This window comes from Eublepharis macularius, chromosome 9, assembly GCF_028583425.1.
Source record: "Eublepharis macularius isolate TG4126 chromosome 9, MPM_Emac_v1.0, whole genome shotgun sequence".
NCBI lineage: Eukaryota > Metazoa > Chordata > Lepidosauria > Squamata > Eublepharidae > Eublepharis > Eublepharis macularius.
The window spans coordinates 95289021-95309167 of NC_072798.1; the positions used below are offsets into that span (position 1 = coordinate 95289021).

At 41.5% G+C, this 20147-nt stretch overlaps 1 protein-coding gene across 1 annotated transcript in view; it reads right to left on the bottom strand.

Moving 5' to 3' along the window:
* Positions 1 to 20147, bottom strand: part of PRKAR2B (protein kinase cAMP-dependent type II regulatory subunit beta) — a 69527-nt gene that overhangs the window by 14321 nt on the left and 35059 nt on the right. Inside the window, exons 3-4 of the mRNA XM_054989313.1 lie at positions 10620 to 10672; positions 6186 to 6269 (exon numbers count right to left, since the gene is read on the bottom strand). Of these exons, the coding sequence (XP_054845288.1) occupies positions 6186 to 6269; positions 10620 to 10672 (137 nt within the window). The remainder of the gene's footprint in view (positions 1 to 6185; positions 6270 to 10619; positions 10673 to 20147) is intronic.

The window sequence follows — 20147 nt, forward strand, 5'->3', positions numbered from 1 at the left end:
GGCATTCCCTCAGTGATCTTCCTGCCCAATGTTTTAATTGTTGTTTTTATGTTTTTGTATGCCTCATTTTAATGATATGGGGGTTTTTTTATTCAATAGCTTTTAAGATGTGATTTTATTATGCATGTTCTAAATTTCTTAAGCACCTTGATGGCTCTTCTGGGGGCAGTAAGGTGGGGTACAAATTTTAGAAAAGAAATAAAAATAAATAATTCTGGCTGTCTTCATATTTAATTATCCATTGGCCTTGTTTAGTCCAATATTTAGAATTAATAACATAAAAATTACAAGGTTAGATAATTGGTCTGAGTTACTGAATGTTCAGATCATCCAGGAAATTTCAGGAGCAGAATAAAATGAACGTTGTTAGTGAGAGACACCATTATTATTCACCATGAAGAGACATCAGAGACGGCTGCCTCTCTCCCACTATCATGCCTATAACTTGACTAATCCTTTGTGCATCTCTCAAAGTTGGAGACTTGGTTGCTTCACATCAACCGTCAGATTCATCAATCACCACAGCTATGCCATCCCTAACTTTATCCTTTAGAATCAAATAGCTCCTAAGTGCAAGCTCTAAGAGACCTTCTGCCAAGGAGTAAGTCTTCCATATCCTAGTGACAAGAAAAGCTATGCTCAGCACAGTTTTTCTGCTATGCAGCTTTTAAATATTCAGGAGCCTTCTCAAGGGGTGAACTTGGCAATTTTCTGCCCCCTGCCTCTCTGGTCCCTCATTTCTGGCCTTTCCTCTCCTCTTCTGCTCACAGACGCCCCTGTGTTCTTGGCCCTGTAAGATGTTTGCCTCAAGTCCCAATATTCTGGCCCAATCTTCAATCCTATGCCTTATCCATCACCACCTAGTAATTCTCCCTTCTGTTCACAAATGAGCCAGTCTCTTCAACCATCCTCCTTCAACCACCCTCAGCCAGGATCCTTTGCAGCTCAGCACCTGTGCTTCACTCTCCACCTCAGCCCCTTCACGCCAACAACAAAGAGCTCCTCATGTCCTTCACCTGTGTATACTTTTTCTGTGCACGCTCCTTATTGGCGCCTCCTTCTAGAACCTTCTCTTCGTAGCTGTTCTACAGCCTCTCCCCATCACCATCTCTTCCATTTGCATCAAGTTCCTGTTTCTTAGTCCACAGATGACTCAGTGCCCTACCCCTGGGCCACACGGTTGCTTAAATTTCTTTAACTCCAAAGATCTCTCAGCCAGGCTACTCTCACTACACCACTCTTTCCCCCCCTTATAGTCACTGTGAGGTTTTTATACCAACCAAGTTGACCTTTCACTCACCTCACAGAACACTGCAAGCCATTTGCAAACATTCTATGTTATCTGTTTCATTCTCCCAACAGTTAAGAATTTTTGTAAGCATTCAGCTCAGCCAATATACTGCTACAGGCTTTATCAGTCCTGCTAGTCCTTTAGCACGTAATAGTATAAATGAGGCTTTGTTCACACATTATGCAAATTGAGTGCACAGTGAAGCAACGGAGTTGACTATTTCAGAAATCAGCATTTGCATGCTTTCTAAGAAGGATCTTATACAAAGCAGTAGTTTTCTGTTTGCTTTGGACATCAAAGTGGATTCTATAATTATTTATGAAGAATTCAGCTCTCACTCAAATTTAGTTCAAAATGCAGTACTGCATAGAAGCAACTGTACACAATCATGATTGGAAATCACAATCTGTACACGGCTTTCCAAGCAAGAAGATACCGTAGAAGAATGATGCTGTAAAATATATGTGGCTCCTAAACTATTTCTTCAAACGTGTGTTTGCTTTAAAATATATGTAGCTCCTTGTTATGACCTTTACTTTCTTTGGGGTAGATTTTGCCTTTAATCTTTCCCTTACACCCTCTGGGTAGTTTGCTGCCACCAGGAATATATTATTCCAAGATATTTTATTTAGATTTTCCTTTTGGTAACGTGCTTAAGCGTCAGGCTCCTTCGTGGTTCTATGTGGCCCTGAGGATAGGAATGAGATAAAGCAATGACAGCTGCTCTGGGATATAACAAAACAGAATAAACTTTTATTTAGTCAAGAAGCGTATCGGTTTCATAAACGTAGTTCTCGGTTCTTAAAGTTACTTCCTATAAAGTTACTTCCTCTTCCAAGGCTTCACACACAGTTAGCCTCTTTCTCTAACTCAATATTTCCCTCACAGAAATGCTTAAAACTCCTCAGGCAGCACACAGCCAGCCTCCCTTTCCCTGACTCTCATTCACAGAAATATGAAACCTGCTCAGGCAGCCCACAGCTGGCCTCTCTTTCCCTGACTGAGAGCGGGACCACAAGTGACACCTGACACAGGTTGGACACTTGCCAGCTTCCCTCAAGTTTTGATGGGAAATGTAGGCAGCTTGGCGGAATGTTGGACAAGTGACAGTTGAAAAGTCCATTGGACAGCAGTCAGAGAGCGAAGCTGCGAGACCAGGATGCCTACATTTCCCATCAAAACTTGAGGGAAGCTGACTAGTGTCCAACCTGTGTCAGGCGTCACTTGTGGTCACACTCTCAGTGTCCTTTCACGAGCATGCTCAGTTCAGGTTCCACACAGGTCATATTTCTCTCATAAACACTCCAACATACTCAGGCAGCACACAGCTAGCCTGCCTTCTTCTGACTGAAACCTTTTCTCTCTGCCCTGTCAGTCTAAACTGCCTTCACTCCGCCCACACTCTCAGTCATCAACCAATCATATCACTCACTCATCCCTCTCTTTCACCCCCACTCTTCACCTATCTCACCAAGCATTTAAAGACACATGCACACCTTTACTTGAAATCATTACACTCCTCAACTAATAATTTAATAATTTTAAATATTTTACGTCTTTTGTTCCACCTCCTTGGTAATCTAAAGGTTTAAATGGAGAAACTGACTGGTTGTGTGCATAAATGTTTTGGTTGCTTGGTCCTTTGCTGCTTGTGGTATTGTTTGTGGGGTTTTATACACAATACCTTTGGGGGGGGGGTATACTGGGCTGCCAGAAAATAGGTTTTATCACTTTTGTGCTGATGCAATCAGTTCAGAGGACATGGTCACACTCATATTATTGCATCAGCTCCCCCTCCGGCTTCCACAGTAAGTATCAATCAATCAATCAATCAATCAATCAATCAATCAATCAATCAATCAATCAATCAATATTAAAATGGTCCTAGACCATCATAAAACGTAACAGCGTTCTTATTCTCAAGAGATCAAAGGTAAAAATTATTAGCTCCCACATTACTAAAAATATTACACAAAATTAAAATATAATATTCGCATTTCATCACATATTTTTATATACCTTCCTTAACTGGCAGATTATGAAAGCTGCCGTGAAAAATTTCAGGCTACATGCTGTACCTTTGGGTTTTCATAATAGGGGCAATGTAATAAAACATGTTCTATAGTTCCAATTTCTCCTACACCACAAGGACACAATCTATCTTCCATCCAACCCTTTTTGTATCACCCCTCTAGAACTACAGAGGGGAAGGCTTCATGTCTTGGAAGTGAGAACGCCCTCCTATGACTGGATACCTCCAGCTGAGATAGATAAGCAGCTGGAGAGACTACATATCTAGAGCTGTCCACAGATAAAGTTGATTACTTTCTAAATCTACCTGCCGCTCTGTATCCAGCTCCCTTTGTTTCAGGGTTAGATTTGCCTGTTCGTACCCCAGCTCCAGCTCTGAGCAAGAGGAAAAACCCAAGATCTGTAACTTATTTTTGACTGCCTTTAGCCACGCAGACTCATAACTATCCTCGAGGATCAAAGGAGTCAAGCCCCAAGGTCTTAAATTCAACTTTAACCAGAGATTAAACGCAGCAAGGCAAACCCTGGCCTCCACTTTTACCATGCCAGATTCCAGCTGTAAGTTGCCATTTGAAACACAACAGGGCGATTAAGAGTCGCTCTCAAAAATGTAGTTTGCACCCATTCCAAAGGTGTAAAACAAGAAAGGGGAAGCCAAGCACCGGCTGTGCCAATGTTTTAGCCTGAAATAGTTTGAGGGCCGCTAGAATATAACGGTTGGTATCCAGCACTCCATCTTAAACTTTATATATTCTTGACCTGGCAATATAAGGTAAATTTCCCAGTTATCATTCTTTTATTGGCATTTTTTTTTTACAAAAAAGTTTTTTTTTAATTGGGATTAATTTTGGGTTTTGTTTTTTTGGGGGGGGGATTCATGGGCAACAGAAACAACTCCTACTTTGATGCATTGCCCTGACTTTATTTCATGCTGTTCTGGGGGAGAATTCTATTGAATTCACTCCATGTTATCTTAAATTTCATCTCAGCAATGAGTAACTTTATTCTAATATATTTTTTTCATTTGGTTTTCAACCAAATATCCAGGCATTAACCATCACACGTTTTTGTCTCCTTTTCCCCATTCCAAGCCTAATTGTGTGCTAGGGCACTATGTTTTTTAGAACATATTGATGAGGTGCTGTTTGTAACATTTTCATACCACTGAGGAAGTCCTTTGGGCTGAAACACATTTGCTTTTTTGGTTCTGTACATATGGCAACGAATGTACTATTATACCTGTATATTAGTGATTTTATTATGTATATATACAAGGTTTTAGTACTTATATGTAGAACCCTATTGAGGCTGTTTTAAATCTAACATTTATATTTCTATTTGATTTATTAAATTTTATACCAGTGCTTCTAATTCATATTTTTAGGTATATTTAATAATTTTTAAATATTTTCTCTCTTTTGTTCTTGTTTTTCCTGTTTTTTGTTGTCCCTCAACTATTTCTACAAATGTGTGTTTGCGATGGATCTTTAAAGTTGGGTGGTCATAAAAACACTACATGACTATGGTTAGTAATAGAGAAAACGTTACCAAACAACTTTCACAAGTTATTATAAAAATTCACCCTATGCCTCAGTTTGTACAGGCAATGGGGGAAGTGGTGATGAGGCAAAACCAGGAGCTAGATACAAGTTGCGTACTAGCAGAGTACACTGCCCCCACCATCCCAAATGGTAATTAGGACATTCCTTTCTGCAAGAGAAAACTGAAGTCCATAAGGGGACAGAAAAGCCTTCCCCTGCATCTTGGACCAGTAACAAGTGCAGCTGAATTCGGAAAAGACTGGCTCAGCTCTCTTGGTTACCACTGAAAGAATTTGGAATTATGGGAGATTCGCCTCCCTAGGAGGATGCAGCTGCACTCCTGGTTCTCTTCCACACCTCAAACATCCCTAGTGCCTGTTCAGCAAGAAACAATCACAGGTGTGTATACCATATGGAACCAGAACCTTGAAGAAGGCAGAATAGTAAATGGATGTCAACCTAATGATTGTACACATTCCAAAAACAAAACATGAACCATGACTTTATTACACATTAGTTCCTTTTGTTCACTAGTTGTCTACGTTACAAAATCGATTCCAACTTTCCTTGTAAAAGGACAATTCACGCAGTACCTGAAACATGCCAACTGGGCTTTGACTACCAGATGGTTTATATCTCTTTGCATTGTTACTTCCTATAGCCCTTAAATTAATACTCCACTGTCAAATCCAGTTGCATAAATAGGCAGCAGCTGTTGAGAAAACAAGTAATCACACTCATCGGCTGCTCAGCAAGGTCAGGAAAAACAGAATCCAGTTCTTCTTGGTCCTATTTCTGAACAGTTGATAACCGTGATTACTTTTTTAACAAGGGCTCTTTGAGTGTCTCTTGGAAAACACAGTACTAGGGATAAGTGTGTGGAAGTCTGTTTCCATGCACAAAGGACTTCCCAGCTTGAACACAATGAAAGTGTCTGGAGCATTAAAAAATAGATTCAAATGAAGGCTGGATTCAGAAATGACATTAACTAAATGCACAGAAGAATAAGCAACATCACTGTACACCTAAAGTCTTGTATGTTCAGAGACGATCACATGAACACACATTCATATATAACCCTATTTTAAATAACTCTTCTGAAAACAAATATAACAATTCTAATTTGTTCTAAATAATACTGGTATTATTTGATTCAGACAACACAGTCCCTCCATTCAATACTGATGCAGTCTTCCATAATACCCCTGGGTTAAAGCAACAAACCCCCGCTATGACCCTCAATACCAGAATTTATCTGGGATAGGAATTTCTCATTAGTTTCTTCTTTCATTTCTACCACTTAGCACAGAAAGAAACCTTACCGGATCTAGGTTCTTAAACAGAAGAATGTCTTTGCAGGCTTCTTGAAGTCTGTTTCTTTGATCATCTGTTTTGGGGTGAATAATCTAGAAGAAATTATTGCAATATTTTCTTTTTAAAGGGGCAGTCTTAAAAAAAAATTGCAGAAGGCCATACTCATACAAAAACCTTGACTAAAACTGCCTAGAAGTTACAACACATACACAGTCTAATTGGATTACCTGCAGTTATTTTTTAAAAACAAAATCATCTCACCTTTGATTGGTGACAATATTACCCCCGAATTAAGTTACAGAAAGACTCAACGGTGTTATTTTGCCATTAGCCTAAAAGAACCCACAATCTGTACAAGTCTTTTTCAATACTTCATATTCAAACATTGTAAACTGGGATGCTCATTTTATAATTCTATGAACTGGCTCTGCTCCACATTCTTTTCTAACCCAGAGAATGCCTAGCAGCAAAAAATGAATTAGTGCATGCATCATTTGTCCCAATTTCCAGTTTTGTCTTCTCTTGCAAGATATCCATACAAAATAGACATTGATTAGAAAACCCTATAGAAAAAGAAATCTTGGTGGAAAATCTCGTTAAAGCATTTTAGTCAGCGCTCCTACCGGATAGTTTCCACATTGTTTAATACAGGGGTCATTTTGTAGAAAAAGAGCTGGAGGAACTCATTAGCCTAACTCATTAGCATATGCCATGCCCCTTGACATCACTGGAAGTGTGTCATTAGCATAACTGATTTGCATATGCCACACCCCCGGACTTCACCTATCCTGGCTGTTTTGGACCCAATCCTGGCCATTTAGGGCCAAAATGGGGCCCAAAATGGCAAAAGGGGGCTGAAAATGGCCAAAAAATTACCCCAATCCAGGCCGAAATGGACCCAAAATGGCCAAGAGTCAGGTGGGCAGGGCCACCTGACATGTGACCTCTATGGGGAACTACTGGAACTGAGTTCCCCCTCAAAATGAGCTCTGGTTTAATATGTCATGTTAAATTACTCATGTTTTGTTTCAGCATTATTTTCAGTTCTGTATTTGAATTTATGCCGGTTTTTCAAATTTCTGCTATCCATACCTTATTGTATTCTTTACTGAATGTCCCAGCCATTGATCGTACTGACTTACCTTGTGTAATCCACCTTGAGTCTCAGTGAGAAAGGCGGACGATAAATAAACATGCATATTTGAACTAAAAACTGCACCATGCTGTACACAAGCTGCCATCAAAAACGGCAGAACGGTAGATCGCCAAGAGCACGTGTACCATTCGCCAATAAGATGAGCCCATCGCTGATTCAAGCTCCCAAAGGCAAGTCTATGTGAACTTCACTGACACGACTAAATTTTAATCAAGGTTTGGTCAAAAAATAATAATAATAAATTTCATTTGTAAGAAAAAGAACAAATGAGACTCCAAGTGTATTTCCCTATGGATGTGCTTGTCCTGTTATGTAAGCCATACAGGTACTTTGGGGGAGGATGTTGATGTAGTAATAATAACATTCGATTTATATACCGCCAGGGCTTTTTTTCTGAGAAAAGAGGTGGTGGAACCCAGTGGGTTACCCTCGGAGAAAATGGTCACATGGCTGGTGGCCCCGCCCCAGCGGCGCAGAGGGCAATCTCAACTCCCCTCTGTCTGGAGATCAGGGGGCGGGGCCACCAGCCATGTGACCATTTCCCAGAGGTTCCGGAACTCCATTCCACCGTGTTCCTGCTGAAAAAAAGCCGTATACCGCCCTTCAGGACAACTTAATACCCACTCAGAACAGTTTACAAAGTGTGTTATTATTATCCTCACAACAATCACCTGAGCTCTGAGAGAGCTGTGACTGACCGGAGGTCACCCATGTGGCTCCAAGCAGAGGAGTGGGAAATCAAACCCGGTTCTCCAGATCAGAATCTTGCCATTCTTAACCACAGTTAGATCAGTGAAGCAACATGGGGGAGGGAAAGCAGGGTTAACCTTTCTTCTAGTGCCACAGCCCCGATCATAAGAAATTAAAAGGGATAAGCTAAGATGGGATAAGATTCAATTATTGTTGTTGGGAAGAATAGCTACAATTAAAATGAATGTCTTACCTAGAATGTTATTCCTATTTCAGACAATTCCAGTATTGACAAATGAGGCACCTTTTAAGCAATGGCAGAAGTATAGATCGAGATTTATATGGCAAGGCAAAAAACCAAGGGTTAAATTTAAGGTTTTACAGGATGTAAAGGAAAGAGGGGGTTTGGGTCTACCAGATTTGAGTTTATATTTTGCAGCTAACTGTCTGATTTGGATGAAGGAATGGATATTGTTAAAAAATAGAAGACTATTGGACCTTGAAGGGCACGATTTAAAATTTGGGTGGCATGGGTATCTATGGTATGACAAAGTTAAGGCCAATGCAGAGTTTAATAATCACTATGTAAGGTGTGCCATTCTGAGAGTATGGAATAAATACAAACCTGGGTTTTGTTCGAAAATACCTCTCTGGTTGTCATTGCAAGCAGCTCATTTTAGAAGGGAAATGGTGAGTCCACCTAAATAGTTAACTTACCAGGACTTATTGGAATTCTCTCAAGGACAAGTTAAAATTAAATCAAGAGAGGACTTAGTAGCAGAAGGGCATGCTTGCCAGTGGTTTCCATGTATGCAAGTTACAAAGAGATTCAAATTAGACAAGCATCATTATGACTTTGAGCAATCTAAAACTGAATTTGAAATTGCCTTTTGTACAAATGATGAACATGCTATTTCTAAAATGTATAAACTTTTGTTGAGGTTTGAGATGGAAGAAGAGCAAGTAAAAGTATGTATGATTAAATGGGCAAAAAATGTGGACATGACATATTAGTGGAGCAATGGGAAAATATGTGGACAAGGGGGTTGAAATTTACATTAAGCTCCAGTATTAAAGAACATTTTTACAAAATGTTGTATTGTTGGTATATGACTCCAGAAAAATTGGCTAGAATGTATAGAGGTGCTTCAAATGTATGTTGGAAATGTGCTAAACAAGAAGGGACATTTTTTCATATATGGTGGACATGTAAGAAAGCAAAGAGTTTTTGGTTGCAGATACAATCATTGATTCAGAAGATTCTGAAGATTAACATTCAGTTGAAACCAGAGACTTTTCTGTTGGGAATAATGGACAGCCAGTTGGAAAAAAGCTTTGGAACTTTGTTTTTATACTTCATTACGGCAGCAAGAGTACTTTATGCACAAAAGTGGAAAACTCCAACATTCCCTACAGTGGAGGAATGGTGGATAAAAGTTTTGGAGTTTGCGTCAATGGCAAAACTTACTTCATTGATTAGAGAAAGGACATTAGTTAACTTCTTGACTGAATGGAAGCCGTTTATAGACTTTTTACATAAAATGGATAACAAGGAATTGACGATATCTGGATTTATGGATTAAGAAACACGAACAATAGAAAAAAAGAGGGCCTTTATAATTAACCTAGAATAAGTGAGAGATATATAATATACAGGGCTCATTTTGAGAATGCATAGGAATGCAGTTCCGGCAGTTCCCCAAAGAGGTCACGTCAGGTGGCCCTGCCCACATGATTTTCGGCCATTTTGGGCCCATTTCATCCTGAAACGGCCCGGATTGTGCCTCTGATGGGCAGTGGATCACTCTTCTGCTCAGCAGCAGCCCGATCCTGACCATTTTGGGCCCCTTTTCAGCCCCTTTTTGCTATTTTGGGCCCAATTTCGGTCCTGAATGGCCAGGATTGGGTCCAAAACAGCCAGGATAGGTGATGTCAGGGGGTGTGGCATATGCTAATGAGATATGCTAATGGTTATGCTAATGAGTTCCTCCAGCTCTTTTTCTACGAAATGACCCCTGGTTAAATAAATAAATAAATAAATAAATATAGCTTTTTTATGTATTGTTAGTATGTCTTCTGTTTAGAATGTTGTGTTTTTTCTTATTCTCTATGTTTATTGTTTATAGTTATTATGTTATGGTTTATAGCTTATAGTTTAAATAAAGAAAATTCTACCCCGCCCCCTCAAAAAAGAAACTTTATATCATATTTTGAAATTTTGTCTTTAGTACCTCTTATCAGCAAACGCTTTTTGAAGATAATCAAATGTATTCCTTTCCCTCAAAATCATAGGTTTACTTCTTAAGATTTTGAGGGAAAACGACAAACTATCTATTTTTCCTGAAAGAATTTTTAAAAGAGTATTATATATTTTCTGGGAAATTACGGAGAATTGCATTATTTTAAATCTCATGGTACAGTACAAAGAGATGAAGAATACCCTTAAAATACATCTTTTTTTTGGTACTAAAAGGAAATTCACTACAAGTTATTATGAAAGAAAAACCTCTTATTACATTTTATATGCACATTATCAAAATATGCCCTTATTTTTTCCTGTGAATCTTTCTCCCGAGACTAGAAAAGTAGAGCATACCCTTGATTCAGTGTCATCTTCCTCTTCATCAGGATTGTAAGCTTCTGCACAAACTAAGAAAAAAAGATGGTGTTGTTAATTAGTCTAAATATGTTTCTGCTAATGTTTGTACAAACAGAGCAATACAAAATTAATTCAAACTTAACCTGACCCTACCTTCCTAAAATGTAGCCCTAGGATTGGGTTGAGGCCACCGCCTGTTCATCCTGAGGTAACGTTTGCCCGTGATGTTGGCTCCACACCAACCAAAGCATTCCCATGCATGCTGAGATACCAGCAAGCGCCCTACACAGTACACCCCTCTCCCCCAAGCAAGAGAGGCTTTGGCAGTGTCTCATTACCACTTCTCTGCGCCTTGTTTTCATGTGAATGAGGAGACAAAGAGGGAGGGAGTTCTGCCAGTGTAGTATAGTGGTTAGTCAGAGTGACTAGAGTTGGTGTGTCTGACTGGGATCTGGGAGATGCAGGTTCAAATCCCCATTCTGCCCCAGAAATTTAATGAGAGGTTACGGGCCAGTTACACGCTCCCAGCCTAACCCACCTCACAGGGTTGTTTTGAGAATAAAATGGAGGACAGGACAACGATGGAAGGAGCTCTGCATTTCCATTGAAGAAATGGATGTGATTTTATGTGATTTACAAGATGTGATTTTATGACTTGAACACATACAAAAATCAAAGAGGTACATCTACCCAAATTTTCAGAAGCTATACACTCATTCTCTCCCCCTACATGGGTGTGTCAGTACTCACAAATGGTGTCCCTATGCGAGCGCTGCTGGGATACATCAAACAACTAGCCTTGTCACAGTCCCAATTCAGATCACAACTGTCTTGACAGCAACAGTCTCGGCACAAGTGGGTTAAAAGTAATGCTGTTCACAGAATATAAAGTTGACCCTTCAGGGGTCTTTGGTTAACTATTTATGCTGGTTGGTTTGTCTAATTTTTTTCTTCTTCTTCTGTCCAACGCTGTAAGTTGTTTTTATTGTGATTAGCCTTCACCCAGGCCCGGACCTGGACGGGCCAGGCAAGCCCGATCTCATCAGATCTTGGAAGCTAAGCAGGGTCAGCCTTGGTTAGCAATTGGATGGGAGACCTCCAACGAAGACCATGGCTGCAGAGGCAGGAAATGGCAAATCACCACTGTTAGTCTTTTGCCATGAAAATTCTGCCAGGGGTCACCATAAGTCAGCTATGACTTGACGGCACTCTCTACCACCAGCCTTCACCTAAATGAAATTTTGTCTAATTGAATTGTGTACCCCAAACTGAAAACAGAATTCCAAATTATGTTTTTAAACAGGAGCCATCACACCTCCAGGTCTTCCCTGTTAATGCCCTGCACTGACTTCCCAGTCACAGAACTAAATACCAAAAAAGTGCTAGGGATAGAGCCATAAAAAGCTTTGACCTGCAACATCAAGCCACTCTGAAAGCTTTTAGCATTACTGTAGTCTGGTAACCCCCTGTGGCTTCTTCCATCTAGATGCTAAAAGCTTCAGACTGATTAGGGCCATTAACACAAGTGGTGCTTAAACTTGATCCCCTCCCCCTACCGCATCTGTAATAAAAATGAAAAACCTTCTGAGGCAACCCATGATCCAGCAGACCTCTGGCCAATTTCTGTTGGAATGGCAAACAACGGCTGGTTTCTGTGATCCTTGCAAAGTTCTGACGTGAGCTGCCCCGGATGGCGCCACGCATGTACTGTTCTTTGCTTTGGTTTGGCTGGGAAGCAAGGTCCTTTGCTATATAAACACAGCTGTATACAGGCAGCTCCAGGGCTTTTTTTTCAGCTGGAACGCGGTGGAACGGAGTTCCGGAACCTCTGGAAAATGGTCACATGGCTGGTGGCCCCGCCCCCTGATCTCCAGACAGAGGGGAGTTTAGATTGCCCTCCGCGCTCAACTCCCCTCTGTCTGGAGATCAGGGGGCGGGGCCACCAGCCATGTGACCATTTTCTCCGAGAGCAACCCACTGAGTTCCACCACCTGTTTTCCCAGAAAAAAAGCCCTGGGCAGCTCTCCCCTCCCCATTCTACTTTCCTTCTTAGAGGTAAGAAGCAGAAAAAGGAATCACAGCAAAGTGAGTCTCTACTAAAATGTCACTAGCAACCACAGACCAAATTGTAACTTCCACGGCCAGAACCAATACACCTTTCAGCAGCCAGATAATGAGGGCAAACAACAGTGGCTGGCTGTCTCCATTAGGCCCCGCCTGTGGATGTTCCAGAGGTATCAGAGTGGCCGCATTACAGAACTAGGTCTGACAACCTTGCAAGGTACTTAACGTTCTTACACCTGTTTGTATAAATCATTTAACTTCAACTAGGAAGAGATCCTGAGTGGCAAACAGGTGTGGATCACAGGGAAGACCTGGTTGGGGGGAGGCTGTACAAAGCTTCTGTGACATACCAAAAAGTGTTGGTACTGTCGGTCAGAAAAAATCCTTAAAACAAGGGCAAGTAACCTTTCTGGCCTAAGCGGCAGAAAAAGCATAACCTGTGAAGAGGCTGGTTACGTCGCCAAACAGAAGGGACTGCAGGAGAGGAGGGGGAGAGACAAGTTTTGCGCTTGGCCACACGGAATTTGGGCTCCAGCAGTGATGCCAGCGCTTTCCCTTGACCGCTGGGGCAAAGGACCAAACCCGCTTACTGAGCAAAATGGAGGTCTTCAGGGCCGTTGTTTGGCATGAATACCATGGGTTACCTACCCTGCCTTAAAAAATTTCAAATTGTAACAAACTTTGCTCTCTTTGTAGTATCATTTTTATAGCAAATTATTCTACAGTCTTTTTGGCAACTGATATTACAGCCCTTCAGCAATAATTTTGGGAAGCTACTCCACTGAGCATTAGAATCCAAGCCTCCCACCTCCCAAACCCCATTGATTGGGCCATGCTGGCCCTTGTCTCAAACATGTCATTGATACACACCTACCTGATCAACAGTTCTGTGCAACACAAAAGATTGTACATTTCAGCACCCGGCAAGTTGACTTACTAAATTACCACCTCACCTATCTTGTATGCTTAGGAAGAACAGGTATTTTTTTAAACGACGAGAAATCGATGTTGCTGGCAGGGCACCCTTGCTGGCGCCCCCTCCCCCCCCTCACCGTGTTCCTGTGCTGAGTTGAGCACACAGACAAGCTAGACCAACCAGTCCTGCCGAACTCACTTTTATAAACATACGTTCTGTAAAGAAAGGCCAATGCTCTTCCAAGAAAGCCTCTACTTTCAAAGAGAGTGAGAACCCAGCTTTAAAAAATAGTACATGGCTAGTCTAGGCATCCCTGTCTCAAAATAAATATTGCAGCTGGTTTTTATCTGTGTGCTAGTACATGAGTAGAAGACCACGAAAAAACTGTGATCCTATCCAGTGTCCTGAACTATCATTGTTTTTAAAACCCTCAAGCCTCCCAAACCGGTCCATTACGTATTTCCTTCTTACTTCTTTGAATTCCTGTCATAACAAAAACAGAAACCAGGCTTTCTAAAGCTCATTAACAGGCCGTTTGCTGTCAGAGGGGGGTGGGGGGTTGCTCGTTTTTTTAAAAAAAGGAAAATTAAAATTATTTTTGTATGTCATTACAAAAAACTACCAGTCCCTTCAGAGCTCACCACTCTTTCACACATGAAGACAGAAAACTGCTTCACATAAAGTCTGGAGCCAACGAAAATGTGACCGTCTCCAGCAGTGTCTTGGTCAGCAGCTGATGATGAATGTGGGTCACATTTTTAACTGAATAAATGACCAGCAACACCGGCTCCTCCGAGGGATGCATTCTCATACAAACTGAGATGCAGGCAAAGGGCTCCTCAGTCCTCTCTCCCCAAGGCAAACTGTAGCAGAGGCTTTGGCAAGGATGCTTTCTTTAGGCACCTTACGGCTTCTGTGTAGAAACAGCAGCAAAGGAAAGAAAGAGAAGAAGGACTTCTCCTGATGTCTTCATAATTCAGGAGAGAGGGGCAAAGAGGCCTTTAGCTGTGCCTCAGCTTGGAAAACATTTAGGGGATTAACCCAGCTCCCAGACTTCACTACGCACAGCAGTATAATTCTTGGCCGTTTCCACATGGCCAAAGCCTCCGAAAGATCACGCGAAAGTCACAGAACAAAGCGACTTCCTAGAATGATTTCCCAGCACGATCCCGTTTAATGGTGCGATTTCGGACGTCATCGCGCCATTAAAGGGGATCGTGCCGGGAAATTGCGCTAGGAAGACGCTTCGCTCCGTGAGTTTTGAGCGATCTTACGGGCACGTGTGAAAACGGCCCTACTGTAGGAAGAAGTAACAAGTGAACCTGGCTTTTGCTTCAGTCATTTGAATGCAGTCTTTCCTCAACCTCCTGAAATGTCTTTGGAAAGAGAGGGAGGGGGTTGTTGGATAAAGCAGAGAAAAAGACAGGACAACTACAGGTATACTCCAAATCATGTCTTAGGGACTTGGCATTCGTAGCCAAGTCCCTGATTCTGTCCCAGGCATCTGCAGTTAAAAGCATCAGTAGCAGGTGATGTGAAAGACCTTTGCCTGAGAGTTGGTCAGTTGAAGTAGACAAGGCTGACACTGATGGACTATCAGTGAAATCCTAAAGACAGTTCCTCCAGTCTAAGCCCATTAGGTCAGACGCACTGGGTCTGGTTCCGTATAAGGCAGCTTCATGTATGTGTTCATACGTGTGTGCAAACCCAACCTGCTTAACGCCATGATTTAATTTTCTATTACATGCAGAACAGACATACTCTAGTAAAAGAATATACCCACTCGGGAAGCAAGCAAGTCTCTCCTTTCCTTGATGTTTTTTCCCCCCAGATTTACACACACACACACAAACCCTTCCCTCCATTTAGGAGAGGCATTCAATTTCTTCAAGAACCCTGGGGATGTTATAAAAATGCAGCATGTCATCAATCCAACACAGGTTAAAATTTAGCATAAAGGTATACAGAGAGGGCCCGTTGTGCAGGGAAAAGAATACAGCATTTAGCAACCGTGCTTTCTGTTAAATGAAATTCAGAAAAGAAAAACAATAGGTCCTACGCTACAAGAACAAATGGAAACAATATTATTTTAGAAGCTAATCAAGATGGAAACAAATAGCTCTAAGGTCACAGAAAAGGTAATGCTATTTATACTGTAACTCATCTTCTCCTTGGAATGAAAAATTAAGATAATTTCAATACCAAATAAATAATGTATGAGATCACTTACATAATCACAAGATTCATTAGGCTACAAACATGAGGGAAGAAATCAAGTCAATATTCATTTGATCATTTATACAGTATTAAACACAGATGGGTTAAAAATGTCAAAGTTCTTTATAGCACAATTTTCATTTTGGATTGTCTCATCAAAGGGTTTTCAAGGTAAGAGATTATCAGAAATGGTTTACCATTGCCTTCTTATATGCAGTACTAACCAGTTTTATGCAGCTCATATCATAAGGAAAACTGGATTAGATTTAGAAGGTAGAGGGAAAACTGGTGGAAGGAACATTAACAATTTGAAATATGCAAATTATAACACTAGGGGTGTGCGCTTCAGGTTCTCGGTTTGGGGAAAAAAATAAACCAGGCCCAATTCGTGAAGATTCTGTATTTCCGAATCAGGGCCAGCATGATGGCCCCAATTCGGAAATGCCGAATCAAAGCTTCCCAAAGTGATTTGGGTTGCTTCGACAAACTTCACGGCCTTTTTAAAGGGTTCCCTCCCACCATCACCCTACTTACCTGGGACATCCTGGCGGCAGCGGATGCGGCGGCACAGACAGTGTAGGCGCCGGCTGCAGCCTTTCCTGCCGTCCTGTTGGCCGCAGCAGTGGTGGGGGTGCCTGCTCCAGCCTTCCCCACCACTCAGCTGGCCGCTGTGGAGGTGGAAGTGTGGGTGGCAAAGGCGCTGGCTGCTGCCTTCCCTGGTGCCCTGCTGGCCGCCGCAGCAGAAGAGGCACTGGCTGTGGCCTTCTTTGCAGGCGAAGGTGGAGGAAGTGGCACAGGCAGTGGAAGAGCCGGCTCCTGCCTTCGGGAAAGCTAAGTAGGGTTGGGGTTGGGGGAAGGGGGCTCAGGGGGAGGTGGGGGGGTCTCATTTTGGTATGCTCCGGATCATTACGAAACATACCAAAGTGATTCCGATAACCCAATCCAAATGGCTTGCCGCTTCAGGTTTTGGGTTATTCCACATCTTTTTCCCGCTTCGGGATGGCAGAAAATAGTAAAACTTGAAACAACTACTGATGAAGGTTAAAGGAGAAAGCGCCAAAGCAGGGTTACAACTGAACATCAAGAAGACAAAAGTAATGACGACTACAAAATTACACAATTTTAAAGTTGAGAATGAGGAAATTGGAATTGTCCAAGATTTTCTATTCCTTGGCTTAATCATCAACCAATAGGGAGACTGCAATGAAGAAATCAGAAGAAGATTGAGACTTGGAACAGCAGCCATAAGGCAACCAGAAAAGATCCTTAAAGATAAGGATGCCTCTCTGGGGGCCAAGATGATAATCCAACTATGATATTCCCCACTACTACGTATGGATGTGAAAGTTGCACAATGAAGAAAGCTGATAGGAAGAAAATTGATTCATCTGAAATGTGGTTCTGGAGGAGAGTTTTGTGGATATGGATGGCCAAAAAGAAAGTAAGTGGGCTCTAGATCAAATCACACCTGAATTCTCTCTAGAAGCTAAAATGAAGGAACTGAGGCTATCATACTTTGCTCATATCATAAGACAAGACTTTCTGTAAAAGTCCATAATGCTAGGAAAAGTGGAAGGCAGTAGGAAAAGAGGAAGACCTAAAACAAGATGGCCTGAATCAATAAAAGAAGCCACGTCCTCCAGTGCAAGATCTGAGCAAGTCAGTTAATGAGAGGACATTTTGGAGGTCCTTCATTCATAGGGTTGCCATACGTTGGAGGCAATTTGATGGCTCATACACACACACACACACACACACACACACACACACACAGAGCGCAACTTGCTAATTATTTTAATAGGTTTCCTACTCTCAGCATCTAAACAAAATAACATTTTAATATACTTTTCGTGTAATGTGGTGTATACCAGTGGTACTCACTCTGCAGTTCAAGAAAACACACATTCACAATCACCCTCAATCAATACAGTCATGTTTACTTCCATCTCTGGCATGAGGCCTTCACTTCAGGATGGCTTGTAGCTAACCTGTTCCTTTGGTGGCAGCTGTTTCAAGGAAAGAACTATGCTAAGTAGGGGTATGCATAATGAAAATCACGAGCCATAAAAATAATGAAAATAACCGTTTCCATGTTTTACTTGTGACTCTCCAGAATGAAAACAATAGTCCTGGCTACTTGGTAGTCACAGACCGGAAAATGGTCAGTTTGTGAACCAACGCTGGACCGTGAAAAGTTTGTGGTCCATGATCCGCGATATGCCACGGACCCACAGTCCGTGAGTTTTTCCTGGTCCATGCCCACCTCTAGTAGTCACAATACCCCTCCCTGAAAAAAAAATCAATTTTCCCCCAAGTTTCGGCATTTACTAGCAATGCAGCATGAACTTGCATTTCATTTGAATCCGTACTCTTTTCCTGGAGAATTTCTCCCTTCTAATCAGATTGTTGCAAGGGAGCAGCACACATTTATTATTAATTATAACCTACTCTTAGTCCAAGACTTTTGCCTCTCTCTTCTACATTAATGAGCTAATACAAGACATATTTCATTTAGGAAATCTTCAGATCTTGAGTCGAACAATGTGGACACTTGAAAATCATCAATTTGCAAAGTTACACGTGGCTCCCAAGCCACTCCACGAGTGTTTATTGAATCCACCAGCACCCTGCCCACATGCACTTCCATCTGTTCCATCTGTTCTAGTTTCTTTTGGACTGAGTCATTTGAAACCGAAAAATACACAAGAAAATTCAGTTTGACTGCAGAGCCAGAAGTGAATTATTTATTACTGGAAAATACTGTTTCTGACTGGGCAACAAATGCAAAGTTCAAAACATCTTGCATTTTGGGAAGCACTATGTTTACAAAAAACAAGAAAGAAGCAAATGTGCCCAAATGTGCTTAATGTACCCAAATGTGCTTAATAGGTAAGGATCGCATCTCCTCTAACATGTATCTGCAATTACAACTGCACATATTTGGCACACAGCCCCAAACAGCAAAGTCACCCAGCAAAAAGTAGCTAGACCTGTGTACAGACAGAATGCAGCAGCTCTCCTAACTGTGAGTCTCTCGACACATTACTAAGTACTTATGGATGCTCAAATGCAGGGTTGTAAGTGTAGTTCTCAATACATGTACAGGCTGTTCTTGCTCTGCGCATGTGAATGCTGCTTTCACGGGAGCTCCCTTTGTGTGACTGCATCTGCAAGTGATTCCGAAGGGCAAAGCACCAATTCAGCTCTGGTTTTGGTGTGAAAACAATATGCTCCTTTGAATTGCCAATTTGAATTTCTCTAAGGTGTGAGAAAGTGTCAAGATCTGCATTTCAATGAATGGATGTGGGGAAACTGGGATTCTTTTAGAAGCTGAGGAGGCTGATATGAAACGCATCAATGTAGTCACGGGGAGCAAACTGAAGTGTGACTGTGCGAGCGAGTGCATGGAAAGCTGGAGGGGGAACACATGAAATGAGGTTCACTTGAGCATCCCTAGGTATTTAGTAACATGTAAAGAGACTCTATGTTAACAGTAATTTACCAATAAACTGCAGCCCTGAAGGCTTCCTTCTCCCCTGTACAAGCCCTTTTGCATGGACTGGAAGTTATACAAAGGCCAAGCTGATAGGCTTTGCAAAGCTCCCATTCATTTGCACTGGAGATATTCCCAGTCCATTTTATAAAACAAACCATCCTCCATTTTCCGGGGGGGGGGGGGGTATGGTAGCAGTACTTTCCCACTGTTCCCATCCTTGTAAATTTCCATACTGGATTGCTTTATCCAGTGTTAAATACATACCACACAAGCATATACCAGCTTTAGGATCTTAGAGAATGAATTTCATTTTGTACAAAAGATACGTTGAAAAAGATTGGCTACCATCACCTCAAAAATTGCTCCTTTAATATCTTCAGTGTCTTAAAATATTCCAGATATTAATTAATATTGTCAGTCCTGTTTCTTCTGACTGGCAGAGGTTTCCCAGGACTTTTCACACCTGCCACCTGGAGACGCCAGGGATTGAACCTGGGACCTTCCATGTGTAAAGCAGATGCACTACCACTGAGCCACAGATCCACCCACCCTTTAATCTGGAAAGGCCAACCATTAAACCTGTGATATTCAGTATGCAAAGCACCAAGCTATAATCCAAATTTAATATCTTTTACGACAAAGATACACATATATATCTTACAGGAAATCTAGGAAACAACTGAGCTCTCTAGTTACAGGAAACTAGTAATGTTTTAAAAATGTGTATCTTATGAACTGGTATGAAAGATGACTACTAATTGCAGAATAAACTGTCAGTTGTTATGGGAAGAACAAATATACTTACGGAATTTAGAAAGAATCTTAGCTTGCA